General features: G+C 36.8%; 1 protein-coding gene across 11 annotated transcripts in view; it reads right to left on the bottom strand.

Moving 5' to 3' along the window:
• LOC6556946 (anion exchange protein 3) overlaps positions 1-11535 on the bottom strand; it is a 29786-nt gene extending 18251 nt beyond the window's left edge. For 3 of the 11 annotated variants that reach the window (XM_032743468.2, XM_032743469.2, XM_032743466.2), the window contains exons 1-2: positions 3031-3264; positions 1704-1994 (exon numbers count right to left, since the gene is read on the bottom strand). In XM_032743468.2, the coding sequence (XP_032599359.1) occupies positions 1704-1781 (78 nt within the window). In that variant the 5' untranslated portion in view covers positions 1782-1994; positions 3031-3264. Of the gene's footprint in view, positions 1-1703; positions 1998-3030; positions 3266-9430 lie in introns of those variants that run through there. The other 8 variants (XM_032743464.2, XM_032743465.2, XM_032743460.2 and 5 more) reach the window with 7 other exon arrangements.
• Between the last annotated feature and the right edge of the window lie 11162 nt (positions 11536-22697).

The following is a 22697-nucleotide window of genomic DNA, read 5'->3' as shown; positions in this document are numbered from 1 at the left end:
AAGCCTTTTTGTACTTCAAATATGACTAGAAGAAGTAAACTTGAGTAGTAGTAAGCTTGACTTTCGAACTATGTGGACTTGTTTTAAGAAGAAAACTACTTTAAAAGAAGATTAAACTTTATTTTATTATTGCTTGATCTATTTTTGCCCCTAAATTTTGCTCAATATTTTTTTCGAGTGTACAATATCCGAGTGAACGTCTAACGGGTCTATCTGTAAATGTGCCTCTGTCGTAGCTGGCGTGTGCGACGTTTTGAATGAATGAGTGCGTGATTATGCGAAACCCCCCATAAAACGACCTCACACCACCACCACCTCCCTCCCCTTCCCCCAAACACACACACACACACACACACACATATCCCGTAATCAGCCTCGCCCTCTACACAGTCCCCGTCAGAGACAAGGGTATTTTGGCACACGATATTCGCCAACTGTAAATGAAATCGAAACCAAGTCGAATCCAAATACGAAACTGGTTTCTAAATTGTGTCACTGACTGGCTGGCGGGCATGGCCAGGCCAACTATCTGGCTAACACAAGTATCCGGCTATCACACACACACACACACACACACACGTCAGCCACAACAACAACAGTAAGTGCGGAAATGTATAGAAAAAAAAAACAAAATAAAATTTGTGATAGCAACAACAAAAAATCAATAACAATTACTTGACATTACTGGCGCGTAAATAAAACACAAACAAAAAAAAGTCATAAAAAAAAGTAATAAAAAATAACAAAACCAAAAATGTAAGCGAATTATCGAATTCGCAAAAATAAATGCATGAAAAAAACATTGTCGAAAGTCAACGCATTTTGTAAACGCTATTTTTTACAGTTCACGAGTTAATATACGATATATTGTATATATAAATTGAATAACTGAACATTAGAGAGCATTTTCAAAGCCATTTACACGATGACCACATTTGACAAATCGATTTCGTAAGATTAAGCATAGAATCTGATGTGTCCCCGGGCTAATTACTATTTTTTTCGAAAGATCAATTGCGAAAATTGATTACAAAAAATTAAATATTTAAATTGGCTGATTTTTTTTACATCTCAATGATATGCACATTTTTCAAAATCGGTTTTTAATTTGTAATGCTAATTTCAACTTTTTTTATATTAAAAAAAAAAAGAATTTAATTATGAATGTCTGCTAAAAAATAAAATTAATCTTGTTGACATAAAAAACTCAAAATGAAATGAAATTTTTGTATCGATTAAAAATTAATTATTTGACAAAGTTAATTATATTAATATCCCTAATTACGGCTTTTGTTACACTCGAAACACATTTTTTAATCAATATTATTTGACAAAATATGTGAGCAATAAATATGCCAAGATTCTTTCACATAATTTATGAATATTCATAATTATTTCTTATAATTTCAAATAAGTTTTGAAAGTTTTATTTTATAACTTTGTGCATTGCAAACTTTTCTAGTGGAGAACATTGAGTATATTAAAAAGAAATCACAAAACACAAAATTATTAATTGAAAACTTTTTGTGTTAAGCTGATTTAAAATTTAAAAGACTTTAGGGTTACAAGAAATTCGTCTTTTTTTAAATTATATCCTGCGTTACTTGTTTCGTTCTCTTTACCTAACATTTCCGTTCAAGTTCAAAGTCTCATCCAAGATTACTTAATTAAATTACGTGTTACTTTTTTTTTGGGGTACTGACCTTTTTCTTGGTATTGAAGCCCAAAAAGGACAATTTGCGAACATTGTTCTCACGGCCACTGGCCGAACTGAAGCTCATTTTGGCGCCGTTGTCGTCGTCTCCTTAACGGTTCAAAGTATTATTGGATCCTGATTGGGGAGATGGTTTAGATGCCTCCAGGCTGCTCCTGCTATTTATTTGATAATTTCCAGACGGCTGGACCCGGGCACTTGCATTGGGCTCTGTTTGAATTTACGCTCCAAATATCTCGGCATTCGGTGGTCAAAGGTGCCGGGGCAGGGAGAGGAGGCGCTGCTGAGAGTAGAAGAAGAAGAATGCTCAATTAGAACGCTATTTCATTAATAAACAATAAAGTTATGAGAGCTCACAATTGAGAAACAAAAACACACACACAAATACATAATTCGAGCAATAAAATTGCGCGATGCGACTTTATTAAAGCCGACTGACAGCAACACGCACATCCAAGGGGGTGAAGAAGGCGGGGAAGGGGACAGGGGCAGGGTGCGGGGTGCGGGGGTTTTTCGATTTGAGCACGCGACTTTCAGTAGCGGTTTGTCACTTGATCAATTCTGGCGTCGAAGAGAGATAATGATGATGCTGTTGCTGATGAGGGCGGCGTCTCTCTGATCGTTATTTAATGGGGCAGCAACATTAGCCACTTCCATTTTCGGTGGCAGTTTCTGTTCTCAGTTATTTTATATGTATATATATATATATTTTTTTTTTTTGTACTTTAATTGCAAATTATGTAATTATCAATGACACAAGCCAAAGTGTCTGACGACTGGCGACTGACTCACTGGAACTCAAGCGCGTAACTGAACTGCTGATAGACAGGCCACAGAATATGCAAAGTGCCTACAGTGAACGCTCGATAATTAGTAATAGAGATTATTCACAAGTATAGGCTTTCTTACGATTCTTTTTATTTTCGTAGGAGTTGGGAATTCTACTATATTTTTCTTTCACTTTGTGCATAAGAAGAAAATCTCAATTAGAAATTTTGATTATTTGCAATTGAAGAATATTTATTAGTTTCTTATTATGGATAAAATGTAATCAATGAATTCTACAAAACTCGTCTCTCACTTTCTGCATAAAAACCATTTCGCAGTTATTTTTTACTAAAACTTTATTCAAGTAAAACACAATTTCTCGTATTAATTTTCTGCATTAAAAGAAAATCGCGGTAATCAACAATTTTTCGAATTTCAGGAAGGTTTTCTCTCGAACTTCCGAACCTAAAGTATCTTCCTTAATGTCTTTCTCACTAAACAGACTTTATTTTATTAATATATATATATATATTTTTTTTTGTGATCACCTTTCCCAATTATCGAAGGTTCGCTGTACTCGAGAGCTGCGTGTCGATGGCTCCTTTAAAAGAGACGCGTGCATAAATGTATTAGGTACCTTTTTTTGGTATTTGATATTCTATATCCAGCCAATTGGCAAATTGAATTATTGAAAGAGACGCAAGCTAAACGGATACGTATCCGTAGTAGGACAGTAGTAACCGTAGAAAGACAGAAACGGCGCGGGCGGGAAATGATGGCGGCAAATGCCAAAATCGCGAAACGTGCTCAATGACAAACGAAAGCCGTGTGAACCTGTTGCGGCAACGATGGCTCTGATTTATGCCAGCCACGAGAACATTGACAGCCGAAAGCGTCAGACCCAAAGCCGAAGTGCACTTCGGGTCACAAAACGAACCACACGAAACGAAGCGAAACGAAAGTGTTGTTGGCAGGGTGTTAATCAAAGAGTCGCGTCGAGTAACGGAAACCGAGTGTGGCGACTTTTTACACTGAATCCGACATGAGTCTCGTGATTAAATTGGGCTTCCAATACAGCTATAGTTATTTCCAGCGATTTCAGCCAAGAAAAATGATTATGCAAGCGAAATGTGTGTGAAATGTTTAAATAGTTTTTTTTTGTTTTTTGATTTTGGGTTTTCTGTGTTTACCTAAGCAACCTGTGATAAAATTGATGTGTGTTTGTTGTATTTGTATTTATCTAGAGTTTTAGCAATGGGATTACACTTGAGCTACTGAACACACACACACACATACACACACACACACATACACACACAGAGAACATGTTATATATAATATTTGGCACCAGTTATTAACTAATAAACGCGTCTGATATATTGAGCAAATAAAGAAAAGTGGAAAAGCGTTCATAATAACATGCGATCGATCATGTGGCAAGTTGTAGAACTTATTTTTTAAAAATATTGGTAATGATATACGTATAAGAAATTTAACAGTGGTTTATATAACAATGCTTAGACTTTGTACAGTATACGAAAATATTTCTTAGATTCTTACCTACGTTTGCCTAATGAGTTGATTATTTGTTAACTAAAAGATTCTTTTAATAGGTTGGGCAAATAGTCATCGCTTTTATGTTGCTTAAGAATTGGCATTGGCAGTGAAATGTTTGGCCTTCAGCCAACATGCCATTTTTATGGACGAGATTTTCAGACAGGAATTTCGACCAAGTATCGAGTGTTCAGATTTTACAGCTGTATTAATCTAGAGGGATTGGAAACTTAAGGTAATTTTTTGGAACGATCTTTTGCGAGTTAAAATCTTATTTCCTACTTTGAATGCCCTGGTTATCGTAGATATTTTGAACTGACAGACGACCAAGGGCTTATCGTGGGATACGATTCCTCTATTCTCTGTCTAATCCCAATTTAATAAAAATGATTAGCTTTGCCATATACAAAACTCAATTATCAGTAGAATTCACATTATTTACACAACTGTGCTGAAATGGAAAGAGCGTGTTGTGTGTGCAAACATTGAATACATTCTTCTTTCATTTCTTTTATATTTCGATCAGCCGAAATAGTAACGGCGTATCTAGGCAATTCACTAATTTGATTTAATGTTTAATCTAATCGTAAGTCAATTTCTAAATTTAGAATAGGCTGCACTTCATCAATCTTAAAATACACCGACAAACATTTGGAGGAGTTGAGGGTTATTTATAAATTCGCTCAACTGATCGAATCGATCGCGTGACGCTTTCTCGGCCAGTTTCAAACGACGCACGACGGACGACGACGAAATAACGTTTTATGCTATCAACAAAAAAAATTAGAGAGACAACAAATATTAGGCGGAATCTGGGGGGCGGTGGCCTGGGGTGGTCGGGCGAAAAACAAATAAACGAACAAATTTCTGACGTTAAGTGTCGGCCATAAAGCAGAAGGTGCTCTAAGCCAACGGCAAATAAATTCACACCACACAAAAATGGACTGGTAGCAGACTGGAAGAGCTCTCGTAAATTAGCGTGGTGATCAATTTTATGGGTTCATTATCAAACGGTGAACGATCGATCGATCGTTCGAGGGTCTCGACTTAGTTGTGATTTAAATTATTGTTTATATACGAATTGTGTCGGCATTAAAAAACTGTCTGCACTGTCTGCTCTTATCGGAACAGTACAGTAAACATCCATTAGGCCGGTCAACTGTCAAGTGATCGCTTACAAATGATTTAGCAACAATTGACATTAATGTATGGCTCTGCTGACCCATCATAAATAATACCCACATAATTGTCTATCAAGTGTCGTCCACAACAAATTGATTTCTATATAAAGAATAATGTATATTTTAGCTAGCAGGTTTGATAAAATCACTAAGCACATAATACATTATGTGTATGCAGTATTAGTGATAAAACACGCGACTAAATTGCATCGTAATCATTGTTTAAATAATCGACTTATCAGCTAACATTCCTGGGCGGAGTTTTCAAGTGGAAATCTTTATCTTTAAAATGTATCACATGCTCGAATGCTGGTTGCCTTATCGACGACCGAATGATGAACAACTCGAGCTCAAGCCGGTTCTACACTCAAAAAAATATATGCCTCTTTTTACTACAACTATCGAAAAAGAGTGTTTGAGAAGAGCTTCCTAAGGCATGCTCAAGATAATATACCCCTGAAGATACCTAAATGTATGTATATGTAGCGGTCCACTTTTATTTTGTTCAGTGTACAGATTATTTCATAATAATGCTCGGCGAAAAACAGCTGCCACTCGTAGCGGTAGCTGCTGATCATGACCGACTACGAGTACAATTTCAGCTGAAAAAGAACCGGTTTAGGCAATTGCAACAGTTAAGAGGCAGCTGCCACTGTTAGTGCCACAAACTGCAACTGAAAACTGCAACTGACATTGAACTTGAAGTACTTCAGAGCAACGAACAAGAAAGAGAGAGGGAGACTTAGAGAGAGAGAGAGACAGCGCATTTCCTGTTTCACTGAACGGTATAAAAAAAAAACACTTGAATATGTAAACGTCAGTTGTAGAACACTATGAAGTATAACTGGACAATCATATATATATTTGGTATTGAAGTGCATTCCATATATTCACTATGTATATATACTCAAAAGTAAAATAAAATAAAGAAATTTTGAGTTCAGCAAATAAATGATTGGCAGTTTTCAAAAATGAGGAAACAAAAGTTCGCTCTTAACGAGGGTGGTTTAATGAGCTTTAACAAATTCTAGATAGGCGTTAGTAGATTGAAAGATAGATCATCCTTGATACGGTTTTAGAAATGAGTAATATATCTAAACTTCTGTAAGAATTTTACTGCTCTATTATAAGTCTAGAATATTAAGTATTTGTATACCCAACTTAAGCATCTTCATTATAATTTATTTATAATCTTAATGAATAGATTTGTATTTCTGTGTTGTTCTCATATCAAAAGAAGGTTTCGATGCAGTGTGGTCAGTTTAATGAGTAACGAGTAGTCCATGATTAGTGCATATGAGTAATCAAAATGGGGTTAACTTTATAATCTTAACAATTCGTCATTGCATTTTGTCATTACTCATATATTATATTTATATCATATCATATTTAAAGATCACATAAAGTCTTTTACAACGCAGACAATCACTCAAACCACCCTCGCATTGTTCGTTCTCATTTCATAAAATATCGCAATAGACTTTTATAGAATTGTTGACCTAGCTCGGGGGGCAGTAGTCGAAAGTAGTTTCCATTTCCACTTGAATGAGTGCAACTGGAACTCGTTGCACTTGGCGAAGGATTTATGGTGAGCTAGGCTAATACTTATGGGTGCAAGGGTTCACAGCGCACTTGAAAAGTAACTGCACTTGAAGTGATCTAATGCCAGCAAGCATTTATGGCAATCGTACGCTTCAACGGTTCTCAAACATATGGTTATCGGAACTCAAAGTGCCATGAAAACCAATCGCGACTCGACAACCCAACTGTAAATACCAAAAACAAAACAAATAAAACCAAACCAAACACTGTGAAACAGCGAGTTCTAATTGAACTACCAACTGACCAAGTAAACGTGCAACTGATACGACTAACGAACAATCAACAAGCGTTGGTACACGGCACAAAAGGAAAGTTCGTACTTCAAATTTGAGTCAAGGCTTACAAGGAGTGTAAAATGTTAAATAATGAAATAGAAAGCATCAGGTAAACTGAAATTAATTATTGTACAGAAATATATATATGTATATACGAACAGCATTAAGATCACTCGTGCGCTCTCAATTTAAGCTTTCTACCTGCTGTTTTTTCTCTGTGTACGTCTCACTGAGTCACGCCCATTTGTGTTGGGGACGTAATCAATACGTATATAAGAAGAACCAGAAGCAGAAGCAGAGTTCATTTATTTTAGTTTACTTCCTTTTCAATTCTGCTTTCTTCCTATTAGATAAGCAAACAAGCATTCACAAATATCAGCTGTTCCCTTATATATGAATAATTAGTGGGGGGTATTTCTTTCCATTATTTTTTTATAGAACTTTGGGGTTTTGCTTTAAAAGAAAAGTTCACCGCACACACATACACACACACACACACACACAGAGCAAGTCCAATGAACCAAATGACTAATTGCTTTTTTGATGAGTCCGATTGCTGTTGCTATTGCTATTCTGAGTCTCATTCTCACTGATTACGCAGCAAAAAAGAAAAGAAAAGAAAAAACAATAATAATAATAATAAATGTTTACTTGACAGTCCCCATATCGAGTTATCTAAAGGGCAACTGAATACATGAGTAAATTTTAGGAACTACAAATGATTAATAATTGGCCAGCGTTTTGTATACGGATGTGCAGCTGCAAGTATTTGTTATTTGTGTATTTATATAACTCTGATTAATCACTAATAAATCTTGAGGTGTACGCATGAGAGTTGAGAGAGATTGCACATTGCTTTACACTCAGAGAAATTGAGGCCGCATTCAAAATTCAACTTTTTTTCAATTACTTAAAGCACATTCGCACCAAACACCGCCCAACCACCCATTGCCACCCATTCCCACCCACTCGTAGGGCAACCATTTGTTATTACATACTCGGCTACATACTTTAAATTGCAGTCGTTGCAAATTCTGTGAACCGTGCACAGGAACAATAAATACAGCTAAACTGGAAAACAAAACACGAGTGCTTCACTTCCCCCGCAACTTGTGTAAACAAAAACCGCTAAAAACCAACCAACAACAATGCCAAACAATAACAACAAAAACAGGAACAACAACAACCATCAACTTTAGGCGTCATGATACATTTCGGTTAAATATCAAAAGAGAGAGAGAGAAAGGGACAGAGAGAAAAGAAGAATAAAAATATAAAAAAAAAACTGCACACAAGTCAAGATAAACAAATTCTGGTTACCATTGTACAACAACGCTTAACGGAGGGGGCATAGAGCGAGAAACACAGACTTGGCGACTTAAGTTAGAACGGTAGCCAAATTATTGAGCCATTACTCAACACACACACACACACACACACACACTAAGAGACTGTCCAAATACTGTCAAATAAATTGCAATGCAAGTCGCGAATATTCACGTGCAGCTTAAAGAGCAACTTTAACGGTGCTGATAACGTTCCAAGTCGAAATCGCTGTCAGCGCAAGCAAGACACAAAAGCATTTTGCTATTGTTACAATAGTTTTGCATAAGAACAGCAGATACAGGGAGAGAGAGCGAGAGTAACAAAGTGAGAGAAACGTAAACTATGTTTGCTTTGGTGAAACAAAAAAAATGAAATGAAATGAAAGACATGTAAGAAAAGGTGAATGGAGAATGGGCAGGCAGGAGGCAAACAAGCAAGCAGCAAGCCAAAAACTATGTGGAACCAGTTTCAAACAGAAAGAACCGCAGAAGAGTGAGATGGAAGTCACATGCTGCATTTTCGATTCTTGACTTGTTTTTTTTTCTTCTTTTTTTCGATGTGCTTCAAAATACACTTGTGTGTTGACGGCAGCAAATCAACCACAAAATACACTTGGGAAAAAAGTTGGGCATCGAAATATTTAGAAAATCTCGTATTTTTCTCCGAGTGTAGCTGTGTACTTTTCTGGTTATTTTCAAGTACAGAATACATAAATTACTGCTTCGCTGCTTTGACGACACTTTTGTTTTCCCGAATTGTACTCGAAATAAATGCCAGAAGAAGAAAGAAGAAGAACATATCAGCGTCATAGCTGAATAGGAGAAAAAGTCAAAGACGTTGAAAATATTCCAATTTTTAAAAATTGGCACACAAATGGCCCAAATGTAACAATACCAACAACAATAAATATAATAATACATTCATTTTGGCCCAGACACAGACGCAAGTCGTTAAAAGTATATAATAATTGACACGTACTTAAAAAGAGCTCTTTATTTTATTTTACCCACCGGACTATGTTTTTTTTTCTTTCTTTCTTTCGTTTTTTTTTTCCGTTGAGAGGTTACTGTAAAATTTCACATCTGCTTTTACGAAAATTTTCCACTGTGTGCGATGTGATCTCAGGCAAAAGTATCGCGCGGATTGTGACGTGTCGGCGGGGTGTGTGTTTGTAACAGAAAACAAATCGCTTTTGCGACGAACCAATTAATATTTGAAAGAAACGCGTCGATAACACAAACAACACCAAAAACAGATAGACACGATCAAAAACCGATGACGATCGGAGATGTCCGCAACGGGAACGGACGAAAGAAAATCACAAACACACTAGCTCTCTACATACACACAAAATGGCAATAACAACCGCAAGACAAACGTTTCTTGCGTTTTATTTATGTACTTATGTCCATTTTATCGTTTTTAACTTGTTTCTTTCTTTTATTTTTTTATGATTCTTTTAGGACTTTGATAGCCAAACGACGACAGAATTCGTCGTTGTTGTTTGATAAAAGTTGAACTTATGCGATCGAATATAATCCGCGATCGCAGTGTCTTTCCGGTCGCACGCTTCTGGACGTAATAATTTACTGTTCCTGTCGCAGCACGTTTTTAAACGGAGAGCAATCGAAAGCAGCACACCAGCAGCGACAGCAGCAGAGCACAACAATAACAACCAACACATTTTGACACAGCGAGAGCGTTGTTTCAAGAGAATATCATGTTAACTTAGGAGTTACCCTATAGCAGGTTTTGAATAAACAAATTTTAATGATTATACATAAATTATAAAACTTAAGCATAGCAATTGCTGTCATCACGAAAAGTATATGTATGTATATATAAATATTTATTTAGTTTAGCTATTGCTTGCAAAATTCATTATACACCCCACACGTGTGCATTGTAAATATAGGGTATTTGCAAAGCATAAAACGAGTCTTTTGTGAAGAGCACGTGAGCACTGATGAGCGAGCATTTTTACAGAGAGCCCACCCTCATTGCACGATCGGTTCGCGGTCTCTCTCTTTCTCTCTCACCGCACTGAAGCAGTCTCAGGCGCAATCTGCTTATTTGACGGTCTGAGGATATTGGGTGTGAATTGTGGCCGTCCACTGCACAAATGCGCTCATCTATTAATAGTTATCGAGAAGTAGGTTTAATGAGGATGAAACCGTTAAATGGCAGCAGACAGATGCAGGGCAGGAATCGGGAATTGTTTGTTCAGTAATTGACACATGTAAATTAGCCGATTTGGTTCTAATTGATCGACTACTGTTTTCCTCACACACACACTTACACAAAGAGAAAAGGTGTGAAGATGTGTTTGTTTTTTTATGTATTTCATCATATTTTACCAGCGTATAAATGTCAAATTATTTCGAAGAAACTTTTCAATTATTAAACGCTTGTAAAATGTCACTTGAAGGTGAGAAATTTTTTTATTATTTGCTGATAAATATGGAAAAAATTCCAGACAATAAATTTAATTTATTTTTTTTTCGTATTAATTTTTTGTAGTCTTTACTCATGTATACATTTTCATTTTCCGATTAGTGACGTCAGCATTAGGTTTGTCGACCAAATTGACAAATCTATCAATATTACAGTTGCTGCTGCTGTTGATGGTTAAAATTTGTGGCATATCGTTAATTGCTGATAAATTGGCACTTGAATTGACTGCGAAATATTTTCTGATATTTCTGATCTATTTTGATCAAGTGCTAATTTGTGTGTGATTCGTGATCAATGGGAATGCGAATGGGAAAATTTTTAGCCTCGAGCGATTAGCATGTGTTGAAACTTAATGCAGAATGAAATGGGCGACACACGTATTGAGCCAATTAAAATTCAGTTAATTGATAAGCACAAATAAAAAAGTCAATTAGTCATGCAAAAGTTCGGCAAGTGCTAATTAGGCGGGCCAGCGCAAGGGTTAATTAGCCAGCCTCAACCTAGAAGCATGCAACGATTTTCGCAACTTCAGCTGCCTGAAAGTATGTGTGCAAAAAATATGCAACAACAGCCACAACAACTCTCACTAAAGTTTTTGCTCCCAAGAATCACTCAAACTGTTGAGCGCTTTTCTGTCTCTCTGTGTGTGTGAGTGCAAGCAGCTCGTCGCTGCTGTGGTGAAAAGCTCTACGTTGTCCCAAGGCTGTTGTGCTGGCAAAACTCAGTCGCAGTCGCAGTCGCAGTCGCCACTGCTCCTGTTGCTGTTGTCCTGATTTTGTTACTGATACAGTTGTTGTTGTTGAAAGCGGACCAAAAGAGGACTACAACTTCATTTTTTATCATTTGATTTACCTTTGCTCAGTTGTACAATGCGCACTTCCGCCAAACCGAAAACTGAATTTTTCTTACCTTTGACGCGTATTTATGTTGTCCTTTTTCCCCCGTTTCCCGCACGTGTGTTGGGGAGGAGGGTATGGGTAATAGGTACGTAGGTTTTGCCATTTGCTTCATCTAACTATGTGCAACTATCTATTTTCAATTTCCCCGCATGGTTGCCAACCTTGCCACTGGCAGTTACACTTAAAAAAAAGAGGTATCACTTGGGAGCAAAAATTTTGACATTGAAATTATGTGTCCTAAAAATATTAATTACATTAATAAACAAGATAATTCAGGAATTGTCACTTAAGAAATATAGGAGAATTTTAAATTTGTCGTTTAAGTTGAACTGTTTATGCATTTAAATTATATATTCTACTTTTAGTATTCATATCGAATAAGGCAAGCAATTTCGCTGCTTTTCAGTACTGTTCTGTATATTATAGTTTTTTTTGTTATGTGTCACTTTTTTTTAAGTGCACCCAGCGAGCCCATACAAAACGGAAATAGAAGTTTTGTAAATGTTTTCCTTTGTGTGTTTCTTTTCCCAGTTCTTCCCTCTCTGACGCCCTCTCTCTATCTCTGTCTATCTCTGTCACACACACACACACATATATAAACCAGCATACACATGTATGTGTATATGTGTGTATATTGTATCTGTGCTGCAATAACAGGCAAGACTAACACTAACGCAATTCGATGCCTTTGAAAGATGAGCGCGTAACACACCAAAATGGGTGCCAACACAACGGTACACAGAACAAGAACAATAAAAGCAAGAAACAAGAAACAAGAAAAACACCAGCAGCCGAAGCGCAGCAGCAGCAAACAGCAGCAGCAGCAGCAGCTGTAGCAGCATATGGGCAAAAGGACCTGCACTTTAGTTTTTGCTACTTGCAAGTGTTATTCCCGTTGCTGTTCTTGTTGTTGTTTTTGTTGTTTTTATAGGGCACTTGACGCTCTGCCAAACTCAAACTCAAACTCACGCCAAAGTCGGGTGAAGAAGAAAAAGAAGGAGAAGAAGAAGAAGAAGGAAAAGACCGAAGCCATTTGTAACAGAAGAGGAAGAAGCAGAAGCAGCAGACCAAAGCCATTTGGCGGGCAAGTAGTTCCATGCAGGTGGACGGTTGAGGGAGAGACGAGGGGCGGGGGCAGGGTCTCTTTCACACTAACTACGAACTATCTGCTCCATCTTCTTGTTTGTTTGTCCTTATTTTACACACATTTTGGGGTTGGGGTTGGGGCATTTGACGTTTTAGCACCTTTTTTTGTCGTGTGGAATTTCACTTTAGGTTTTCCTCTCCATTTTTTTAGCTTGCTTGCTCGACATAAGAGATAAGAAAATTCCGTTTTAATAGCTGCAACAGTTATGCGTATTGGTAAATTGTGCGACAATGTGTGCGTTCAATTTTCATAGACACTGTGGGAGCAATTAAAAAAGCTATACAGATCCAGATAACAATGGGATGTAGCACAAATAGTCTATGTCTGCGTGAGACAGAGAGAGAGAGAGAGAGAGGGAGAGGTAGAGTGCTCTTGAGATCCAAGTTATCGGAAAATTATTAAGTGCAAATTTGACTCTAGAAAAACTATATTTGTTTGATTATATTTGCTAGCGGAAATTGGTAAATCGAATTGCGACTTGCTGCTTGTGAAAGGTTGGGAGCGAGAGAGAAAGAATGAAAAGAAAGACAGAGAGAGAGAGGAGGAGAGTCGTAGATTCAAAGAGTGAAGTATGAAGGCAGAGGGAAAGTCAAAGCGAGAGAGTGAGAGTGTGAGAGACTGAAAAAGAGATTTAAGAAAGAGAGTGGCAGAGAGAAAGCGAGAGAATGAGAGTGTGAGTTAGAGACAGGGTTAGTGAGATGGAGTTGGAGAGAGAAAGAAAGATAAAGTGCCATATAGAAATATGGAGATAGAGAAAGCCATATGCAGAGACACACAGAGAGAAAGAGAGAGAGAGAAAGAGAGAGAGAGAGAGAGAGAGAGAGAGAGAGAGGAATTTGAGTTATCTGAAAACTACAGTTCTGAAATAACTGTTTTTTGATGAAATTGGAAAATTGAATTGTGTCTTTTCTCTTTTATGATAGGCAGAAAAAGTAGAGACTGGGAGAGATAAAGAGAAAGAGAGACGATACTACCAATATTAAATATTAATAACCACTTTACTGTCTGCTGCCTCAACAACAAATATAAACAAATATTTAAGTGCAGATCAAAGTCTAAATTAAAACTCGAAAATCAAATATTTTCACTGCCAGCCACGCATTCTTCTGCTTTTCAATTATTACGCTACTCACTTTAAAATTTAAACAATATCAAAGGCAATTAAAATTTCTCTCTGTGCAGTGGCCGTGTGATTATCAGTTAAGCAAACAGCGAAAAGCACAACGCTCGCAAGCTTTACGCTCAGCTGGTCAGCTGATCGGCTGCTCACCTGTTGTCTTTGAAGCTTTCGCTTTCGAGCTTTGCTCACTTGGCTTTGACGATCTCAATTCTAAAAATGCTCGCTCCAAATGCGTAGCTGCTTCCCAGTCAGTTGTTGTTGACACTCTTGGCTAATAATAATAACAAATATGACGCCAGCGTTTGCCAACTAATGTTATAAAAATTTAAAGCCAATACAAAAAAAAAAAAAAAACTACAAATTTGACATGTGAGCGAAGGCTTTAATCAAGGTCAGAGTCATTTCATAAAGCATTAAGGAAAAAAGTAAAAAGTAGTGAAAAATGTTGAAGCACAAAGTTAATGACACAAAGTGCAGTTGGCGGAAGTGCAGTGCTTTTTAACTTGGCCAACAGTCTGTAAGTGCATTGCTCGACAATTGCACAAAGTGCTCGACAAAACTCAAAAGAGAGCTCGAAAATCGCAAATTTAATTACGTGACGTAAAAAACACAACAAATACACAAGCAAAAATATCAAATAAAAAGTAAACCCAAATGCCAAGTGATAAGATAAGCGAACGGAACAGAAACCGAAACCGAAACCGAAAGAGAAACGGAAAGCAAACAACAACAAAATAGAGGTGGGTTCATTTCATAGAAGTTTTGCATCTCATCATTTACAAAACTGATACCACAAGTTGGCAGCGAGACAACGACTCGGATTCGCGATCTCGAGCGAATGCACATAAATATACACATACACTGAGAGAAATCATCGTTATTCAATCAACTAACGCTGAAATACAATTCCTTCCTGAACATTCTTAGTTCGAAAGAAATTTCTAAAGTTTGCTGCTTCAAATCTCAATTTCAGTTCGTTGCTCAATATTCATTCTTGAGTTCAAAAAGTTTCTTGAACCGGATATGGAAAAATGCACAAACTTTTCTCTCAGTGCACACATAAATAATACTTGCATTAATAGCAAGTGTCGATTTTCAAGTTTTTATTGTTGTTGCTACATTTTATAGGGCAAAGGGGGGTTGGCGGGGGATTCGCGCTTGAGTTGACGCGTGCACATACAATTCGCATACACTGTTACATATAACGTCTATATATATATTCATATATATCGCACAGTTATGCATATTAAATATCTGGGTTCGTAATACCCAAACAATAACGGGCCAACACCGGCTGACGGCATTTGCATGCCAAGGCGTTAAAATGCCCGCAAAGCCACTTACCAAAACAACACATGGCCCGAACCACTGGGCCACGTTAACGAACCGCGTTTCTAATTGAGCAAAGTAAGAATGCGAGCAAAATGGCCCGCGGGCATACAAATTGGCTAGAAAGGGGCATACATATATTAAGCATACGACGTGTTTGCCGCAAACCAAAACTAGGAAATTAGCAAGGAATTCAGCTGCGCTATGTACTCAATATATATATATATGAATATATATGTATGTACATGAAAACACTCGGAAAGTGTGTACTTATTTGTTTTAAGTGCATGTCGATGCCAATTTATTATGCCATTACAACTAATTGTTATTTTGATGCAATCATTTCATAATTAATGCCCAACTCATTCATTATGATTCATGTGAATAGATTTAAGTTGTTCCCAAAAATGACAGATTTATGATGCATATTGATTTCTATCGCTTTGCCAATAAATTGACAAAGCCCATCCATAATTGAATACTTGATGAAGGATTTCATTTGCCAGAAAAAGCCGACGTTGAAATTTAGAATTGAATAATTACAATTCCAAGCAGGCATTAAAGACAAATATCATGAATATAAAAAGGGCTGTGCAAGTAAATACACACACTCACACACACACACACACACACACACATAAAAGCTGAGCTTTAAAGTGGGCGTGTAAAGAGCAGGGGCGGTTAGCATTGACAGAAGCTGTCAATTGCGTAATTACTAGGTGCACATGCATATCCCATATGGTTGCTGCTGCTGTTTACACACACACACACACACACACCACACACACACACAGACACACACAGATACACACACACACACACACACACCACACACATATATATATATACATATTCAAAGTACGCAAATTGGCAAACAAGCGTCAGGAGTTTTCAGCTTCAAAAAGGCCAAGTGACAACAACAGCAACAACAACAGCAACACCAGCAACACCAGCAACAACAACAGCAACAACAACAACAACAATTTGCAATTATGCGACTTCATTATGGAGCTTGTCAATTGCGTGTAGTTTGCACGCTCGACTGCTAAAAAGAGTCGTCACAAAAAAGACCAGCTTTAACTTAAACTTTAATTTAAAACTGATTGCCAAAGACCAACAGCAGCAGCCACAGCAGCAGCCACAGCAGCAATAATTACAGCCCAAAACTTATAATTAAAGTAAATTGAAATATATAAAGGTCTACCCATTGCCTTGAAAATACACTCACACATGTATTCATATGCATTCACATGTTGCCATTGGGTGATTCACTCGAGTATTCAAGGCATGCCGCTGCGAAAGAAGTCGCTTGTTAATTTCAGGCAAGAGTTTAACTTGTCTGTTACTATTGCTATCATTAAGTGCACTCAACTAAACAAATTCATTTCTTCCTTAAAACTCAACTTAATTTGCAAGTCACACAATTCTTAAGCTCAATTAGCTTACAGCCCAACTTCAAACAAGACTATTAAATTATTACGCAAATTTCAATAATTTGTATGACATCATTATTTGTTGGTTGTTTAGGAAAATTGCTAATAAATTGTAGAAGTTATTTTTGGCAAACATATTTAATGACTGGCAGTGAATAAGTTGAGGAACAACTTCTCTCTAAGTTGTAGCAAGAAACAAATACAAAAGAGTTTTATATAAATGTGGAAAATAAACATGCCAAACTACGTTCAAGAAATAACTGGTATAAAAGTTGAAGAAAGGGCATATCTAACTATGGAATACTCTGTTACCAGATGATAACAGTTACAAAACATCTTCTTGAGTTAGGGATTTGTTTGGACTATTAAGTAATACATCGATCTTTAAAAGAGTTCACCAGAATTGTAGCTGCAAAGTTCTTTTTACTTTACTTTAAGAATTCTGGTAGAAATGTGGATTAGTAGTAGAAAAGTAGATACAAATTTTAATTGGGCTTACTCGACTAGTAATGCTGATCACGAATATATATATAAATAAGCTCGAGTTGTCCTTCGTCCTTCAATGCGTTGCACTGCAAGTCTATATAAATACAGTACTTAATTAAATGCTGGCAGTCTGACATTCTCAAGCGTATTTCATTTCCACAAATATCTACAAATATAAAACGAAATTATTTTCCTGTCGAAATAGAAAGAAAACATGAAAATTCATTAAGCAAACTGAAAATGAAAAAAATGTATGCAACTCATTTGAAGCTTGAATGCAATAATTGCTTTTGCTTAAAGTTATTTTGCTTATGCATTTCATACACAACATTTTTGCTTGCTGCATGCTTCTATATAGATATATATATAGATGTATATATATATATATATGGATACATATGTATTTATAAGGATATTCATGTGCTTGAAAAAAACTCTTAGCAGCATTCAATTCGCTTCAAAATACAACATTCAAATTCCTATCAAGTATTCTCTCTCTGTCTCCCTCCCTCTGCCCCAGTCTCTCTCTCTCTCTCCCTCTCTCTCTCTCGCTCTCTCTCACTGACTCATTCTCATTGACATGCATTCGTTTTGGCATTTGCAGATGCAATTTTTGGATTTTAGTTTCGGCATCCGTTCGCATCCTGTCGCTTCCTGGCTGACAACGCCTTCAACTATTAACGTGCTCTTTTTCACATTTTACTTTGAATACATTGTCCGAAAAAGGATGCTAAAATACACAAACAAGCTCTGATGAGGCAATAGATACAGCTCGACTGGCAGATACTCTGTTGCAAGCTGTTAAATATGAAAATTTGATACATTTTGGTTGATAATATCTGTGCTTAATCTTACTTATGTCTGGGTCTGCTCTATTTCAATTGTGTCTTTTATTGATATCGTTAATCGATTAGTATCGATTATCGATTATCGATAACGGGAGCAATGCTCTGCATATGGTATACCAAAACTTATATGACAAAATTTAATGCTTGCTCGTGCAGATGAACTATTATTAATGCTGATCAAAAATATATATATGTATATATATATGCTTTATGGCATTGCCGGCATTTGCCTGTTACCGCTTCGTGAGATATTTTTAAGCCATTTGCATTGGCTTTTAGGGCATAAAAATGGGTGATGACAAAAGTTTCGACGGCAGCTGCAAAAGATTTGCAGGCCAAAATACAAGTAAAAATTTATACATTTTTTTATGTGCGTCGATGAGTTTATCACAGTTCTCGCTGGATCTCTGCAAGCCAGCATATGTGTGTGTGTCTGTGTGTGTGTCCGATGAGAGGCTGGGCACAGTTTTGAGCTTACTTTTTCCATTTCCCAGTGTCAGATTTTCAAAAATTGATTTATGGCCAATAGTGCGCGGCTGTTGTTGCTTTTCTTCCTCTGCTCGTTGTTATTGTCATTGTTGTTGTTGCTGTTGTTGTTGCTTCAATCCGGAAAACGGCACAAAAACCTATCAAGTGTCCAGGACTGATGTTGCTCTTGTTTCTGTTCTGTGTGTGGAAAAATATTTTGGTTGAGGCTTTGCAGCGTCCGCTGTTTAAACCGAAACTTCCACAATAACTCAAACAGATCAGTTTTTTAACCAGTGGCACTGGAAAAACCCTTTAAGCACATTGCTTTAAGTAACATATATGCATATATATATATATATATATATATATTTATTTATATATATATATAAATATTGCATCGATTTGTGTGGCTCTGCGGCAGACAGATTGAGTCGTCAATTAAAATGCAGCAGCAAAAGCGAAGCAATTGCAATTGAAGAGACTTCCACGACTTGCAGATATGCTGTGGCATCGCTCACAGTGCCTGTTAAAAGTTTTTGCTTTTTAAATTTCTCGAATTTTGTATATATATATATGTAAAGTTGCAAGCAAGCAGTGAGAGAAATTGACTGACCCACAGATAGCCTGTGAAGTATGTGCATCTTTTTGTGAAACTAAGTGTTAAGCCGGAACGTAGTACGGTTTCGGTTCCGGTTACGATACACTTTGTGTAGAACAGCTTAGCTTGGCTCTACAATATTCTTGTCATTCTACTTTACTATATGAACTCATTGCATTCGGTTCCTGTAATTGGTGCCTAAAACAAAGATAAATTGCGCTGACAGTTCCGGAATTTCAATGGGTTATTTTGCGGTTCCGGTTCTGTTTTTTTTAGATGACATTCAATTGCAAATACTTTTACTTTTCTGTATATCTTTTTAAAGACTCAGTTTGAATAGTTTTCAGGAAATTTAATTGTAAAACGAGTCTGTTTGCTGACTAAACGTTTATCGATTATCAATATTGACTTTTATAGTATTAGCAATCGAGTCTGTTTGTTTGTTGACTAAACATTTATTTGTTTTATATGCCAAGCTTTATTTTAGTGTTGGCTACAGTTGGATTCACCGTCAACAAATCAGTTTAATTTCGGCAAAATTCAAGATTCAATTGCTTAATTTCTATTAACGGCTTCGATTCCAATTCCTGGCCAAAACTTTATGTTAAAGTATCTATTTCAAGTCGTATTCAAGCAAACAACTCTGAAACCAAGTCAAAAAGCATTGATTTAAATACAGCTTTCATATGCCCTATACAGACAAGTAGATAATAAAGGGTATAATGACAGCCACAACATGTTCGGTGCAACAAAAGCGACAACAGCAACAGCAACAACAGCAACAGCAACAACAACAACAACAACAACAGTTAAGGCAAAAAGAACAACAAACGTTTACAAAAGCCATTGCTCATTTTTGCACATTTTCCGCGTGGCATCGAAATGCATTTGCCAACCTTCTGGCCTCCCCCAGCTCAACCCATCACCTGTCCCATTCGTGAATAAAACAGAAGTTTTTTTCGACACGCCCCCTCGCCCGCCCCGTCCCTGCTGCCGCCCATTAAACGTTGAACTGTGTTTGTGGCAGTGCAGCCAGACTGTTTGTCTGGCTGTGTCTTTTTCGTTTTGTGCAGTGTACAACAATAATTAAGCGTTGACTTGTCCAATTACCAAAATGCAATTGCTTTTAACCACGCAACTCGTTGGACACCCCGAACTTCTTGGCACCTTAAGCGCATTTCTGCGCCAATGAGTATTTACTGTAGTTGCGGTAACTTTATTGCAATACCCTAAACACATTAAAAACAAATCTTTGCAACGGGTATAATGAACTGGTGCAAAAGTGTGCAACAGCTGCAAGTATGTCGAACTCCATTAAATATATATATTCTCGATCAGCATAGGAAATGGACTCGACTCGAGCTGATCTCAGAGGTTGTATATCTTGCGCAGATCCAGTTTCAATATCGATAACTGCTCCCGTTATATATCATATATCGATACACATCGATTTTCGATAGCAGTAAAAGATACATCATTAAAGATACATTCTTCAAATAAATATACTATATACTCAGATATATTATTAATCAACTGTAAAACTTTCATTACGATCAGCTGATAAACACAAATTTTGTTAAACAAAATCAATTTTCATATTGAACAATAATCAGTATTTAATAGGATATCTCCTAGTCGAGCTGTATAAATGTCGACTTGGCGTCAATTTGAATGCGAAATGCAAAAAGTTGGGAGCCAAACTTTTGTTTTGAAGCCTTGTATTAAAACTGTCAGCGACTCATTCATTTTTTGGGCGCGTATTTTAATCATGGCTGGCGCAAAACTTTTGTTGGCCAACAGCTAAGTTGTTTTCTTTGTGGCCCGGACTCGTTGCATTCATTTAGGGCCACAATTGTAGCCGTGCAGCTGTTGCATGCCACATCGATTTGCCACGTAATGGTAATGGCAATGGGCATTGTTATGCTTATGCATAAGCTACGTGCCACAAACTCACACAGACAGACACACAGACAAATAGGTGTCCTTGTAGCCAGTTGTTGCTATCTGTGGCATCCTCGTCGATTAAGCCATGTTGCAAGCAGGACGCTTACAACGCTTATTTATGCGCATAATTGCTCAAATGCTGAATTTACATATGCGTCGCATCGAAGCCAAAAAGGATTTGTTCGCATACAAACTGGCCGCATTAAAGATGGCTTAAATTGTAACCTGGAAACCTGGCAACCTGACAACCCTGGCAAACACTTGGCGAACCCTGCTAACTGTGTGCGCTGTGCAACTGTGTGTGTGTTGCAATTGCCACTGCGAGGCGAACAGAATTGCCTCATTATGTTGAATAGTAGAAGAACGCACCAAATAAAAACGCGGCACTTAACACAAAAGGGACACGTACTCGTTGGGGATGTGTAAAGGCGGTGCGGTGTGAGGCGGTGAGGGGGCGTGGCAGTGTGGCAGTGCATCAGCTATGCAGTGGTGCAGCGGGTCAGTCATTAAAGCAGCGCACAAACAACTAAAGTCGGAGCGAGACGACAATGCACGACTAACAGATGCCCTAAGTAACTGTCAATATTCGACAATAATTAAAGAGTTTTTGAAATATAAAATGTGTTATTCTCATAAAGAGATCTAAACGTGATCAAAAAGGTATAGCTTTTCAAAATCGGTTCAGTTTTGACAAAGTTAGAGATGTGAGAAATAAATAAACAAATATTTGATATTTGCAATTAATAATTAATTGATTTTTGAAAAGCTTTAAATGAATAAAATGTGTATAATGAAATGATCATCTATGACTCTAGTATATATATTCTTGATCAGCATGAACAGTCAAGTCAATTTAGACAGATGATTTCAGAGACTAAAAGAGTTAGCGACTTGAAATTTGGAATATAAGTTCAGATAAAATTTATTTAATGGTATTTTAAATCGAACAAAAATCGTGGAATATATTTTATTATATTCTTATTCTTATTATTAACATTATTATTCTCGTAGCACTATTATTATTCTAGTAGCACAAAGTGTAGTCCATAAAGCAAACTCTATGAAATATTAGTAAAACAAAGTTAAGTTTTAAACGTGACCAAACTGCCAAAGCAAAACTTGCCAGTTTTGTTTTATTTTTTACTGCTCTTTAAAGGTGACAAAAGACACGTTCACTTGTATATATATATATATATACATATATAAAGACTATGATATAATCTTGGTAATCATATATAGACATGCAAAAAGATATGTTAATTGGACTATCGAAGACATGTTTGACTTATGATAAGTAAAGATTTGACTTTTGGTCTCAGTCTCTCAGTCGAGTTATTTTGGAATTAAATTAAATTAAAATCGTATTCACAGAATTAAATCTGTTATTAATCTAAAACTGAAACCATGTACATAAAGTTGTAAACTATTTAAAATCAGTTTCAGTTCAGTTTTGACAAATGTCTGTTTAATATTTAAGCCCAACTTTTTTTTAGCCTGTTGCCTAAATACGCAGAACTGCAGCATGCCCCCGTTTTTAGTGATGGGTGCAGG

This window comes from Drosophila grimshawi, unplaced genomic scaffold (assembly GCF_018153295.1).
Source record: "Drosophila grimshawi isolate 15287-2541.00 unplaced genomic scaffold, ASM1815329v1 contig_44, whole genome shotgun sequence".
Taxonomy (NCBI): domain Eukaryota; kingdom Metazoa; phylum Arthropoda; class Insecta; order Diptera; family Drosophilidae; genus Drosophila; species Drosophila grimshawi.
Note: the sequence above shows the minus strand (reverse complement) of the source record. Positions and strands in the feature narration are given on the sequence as shown.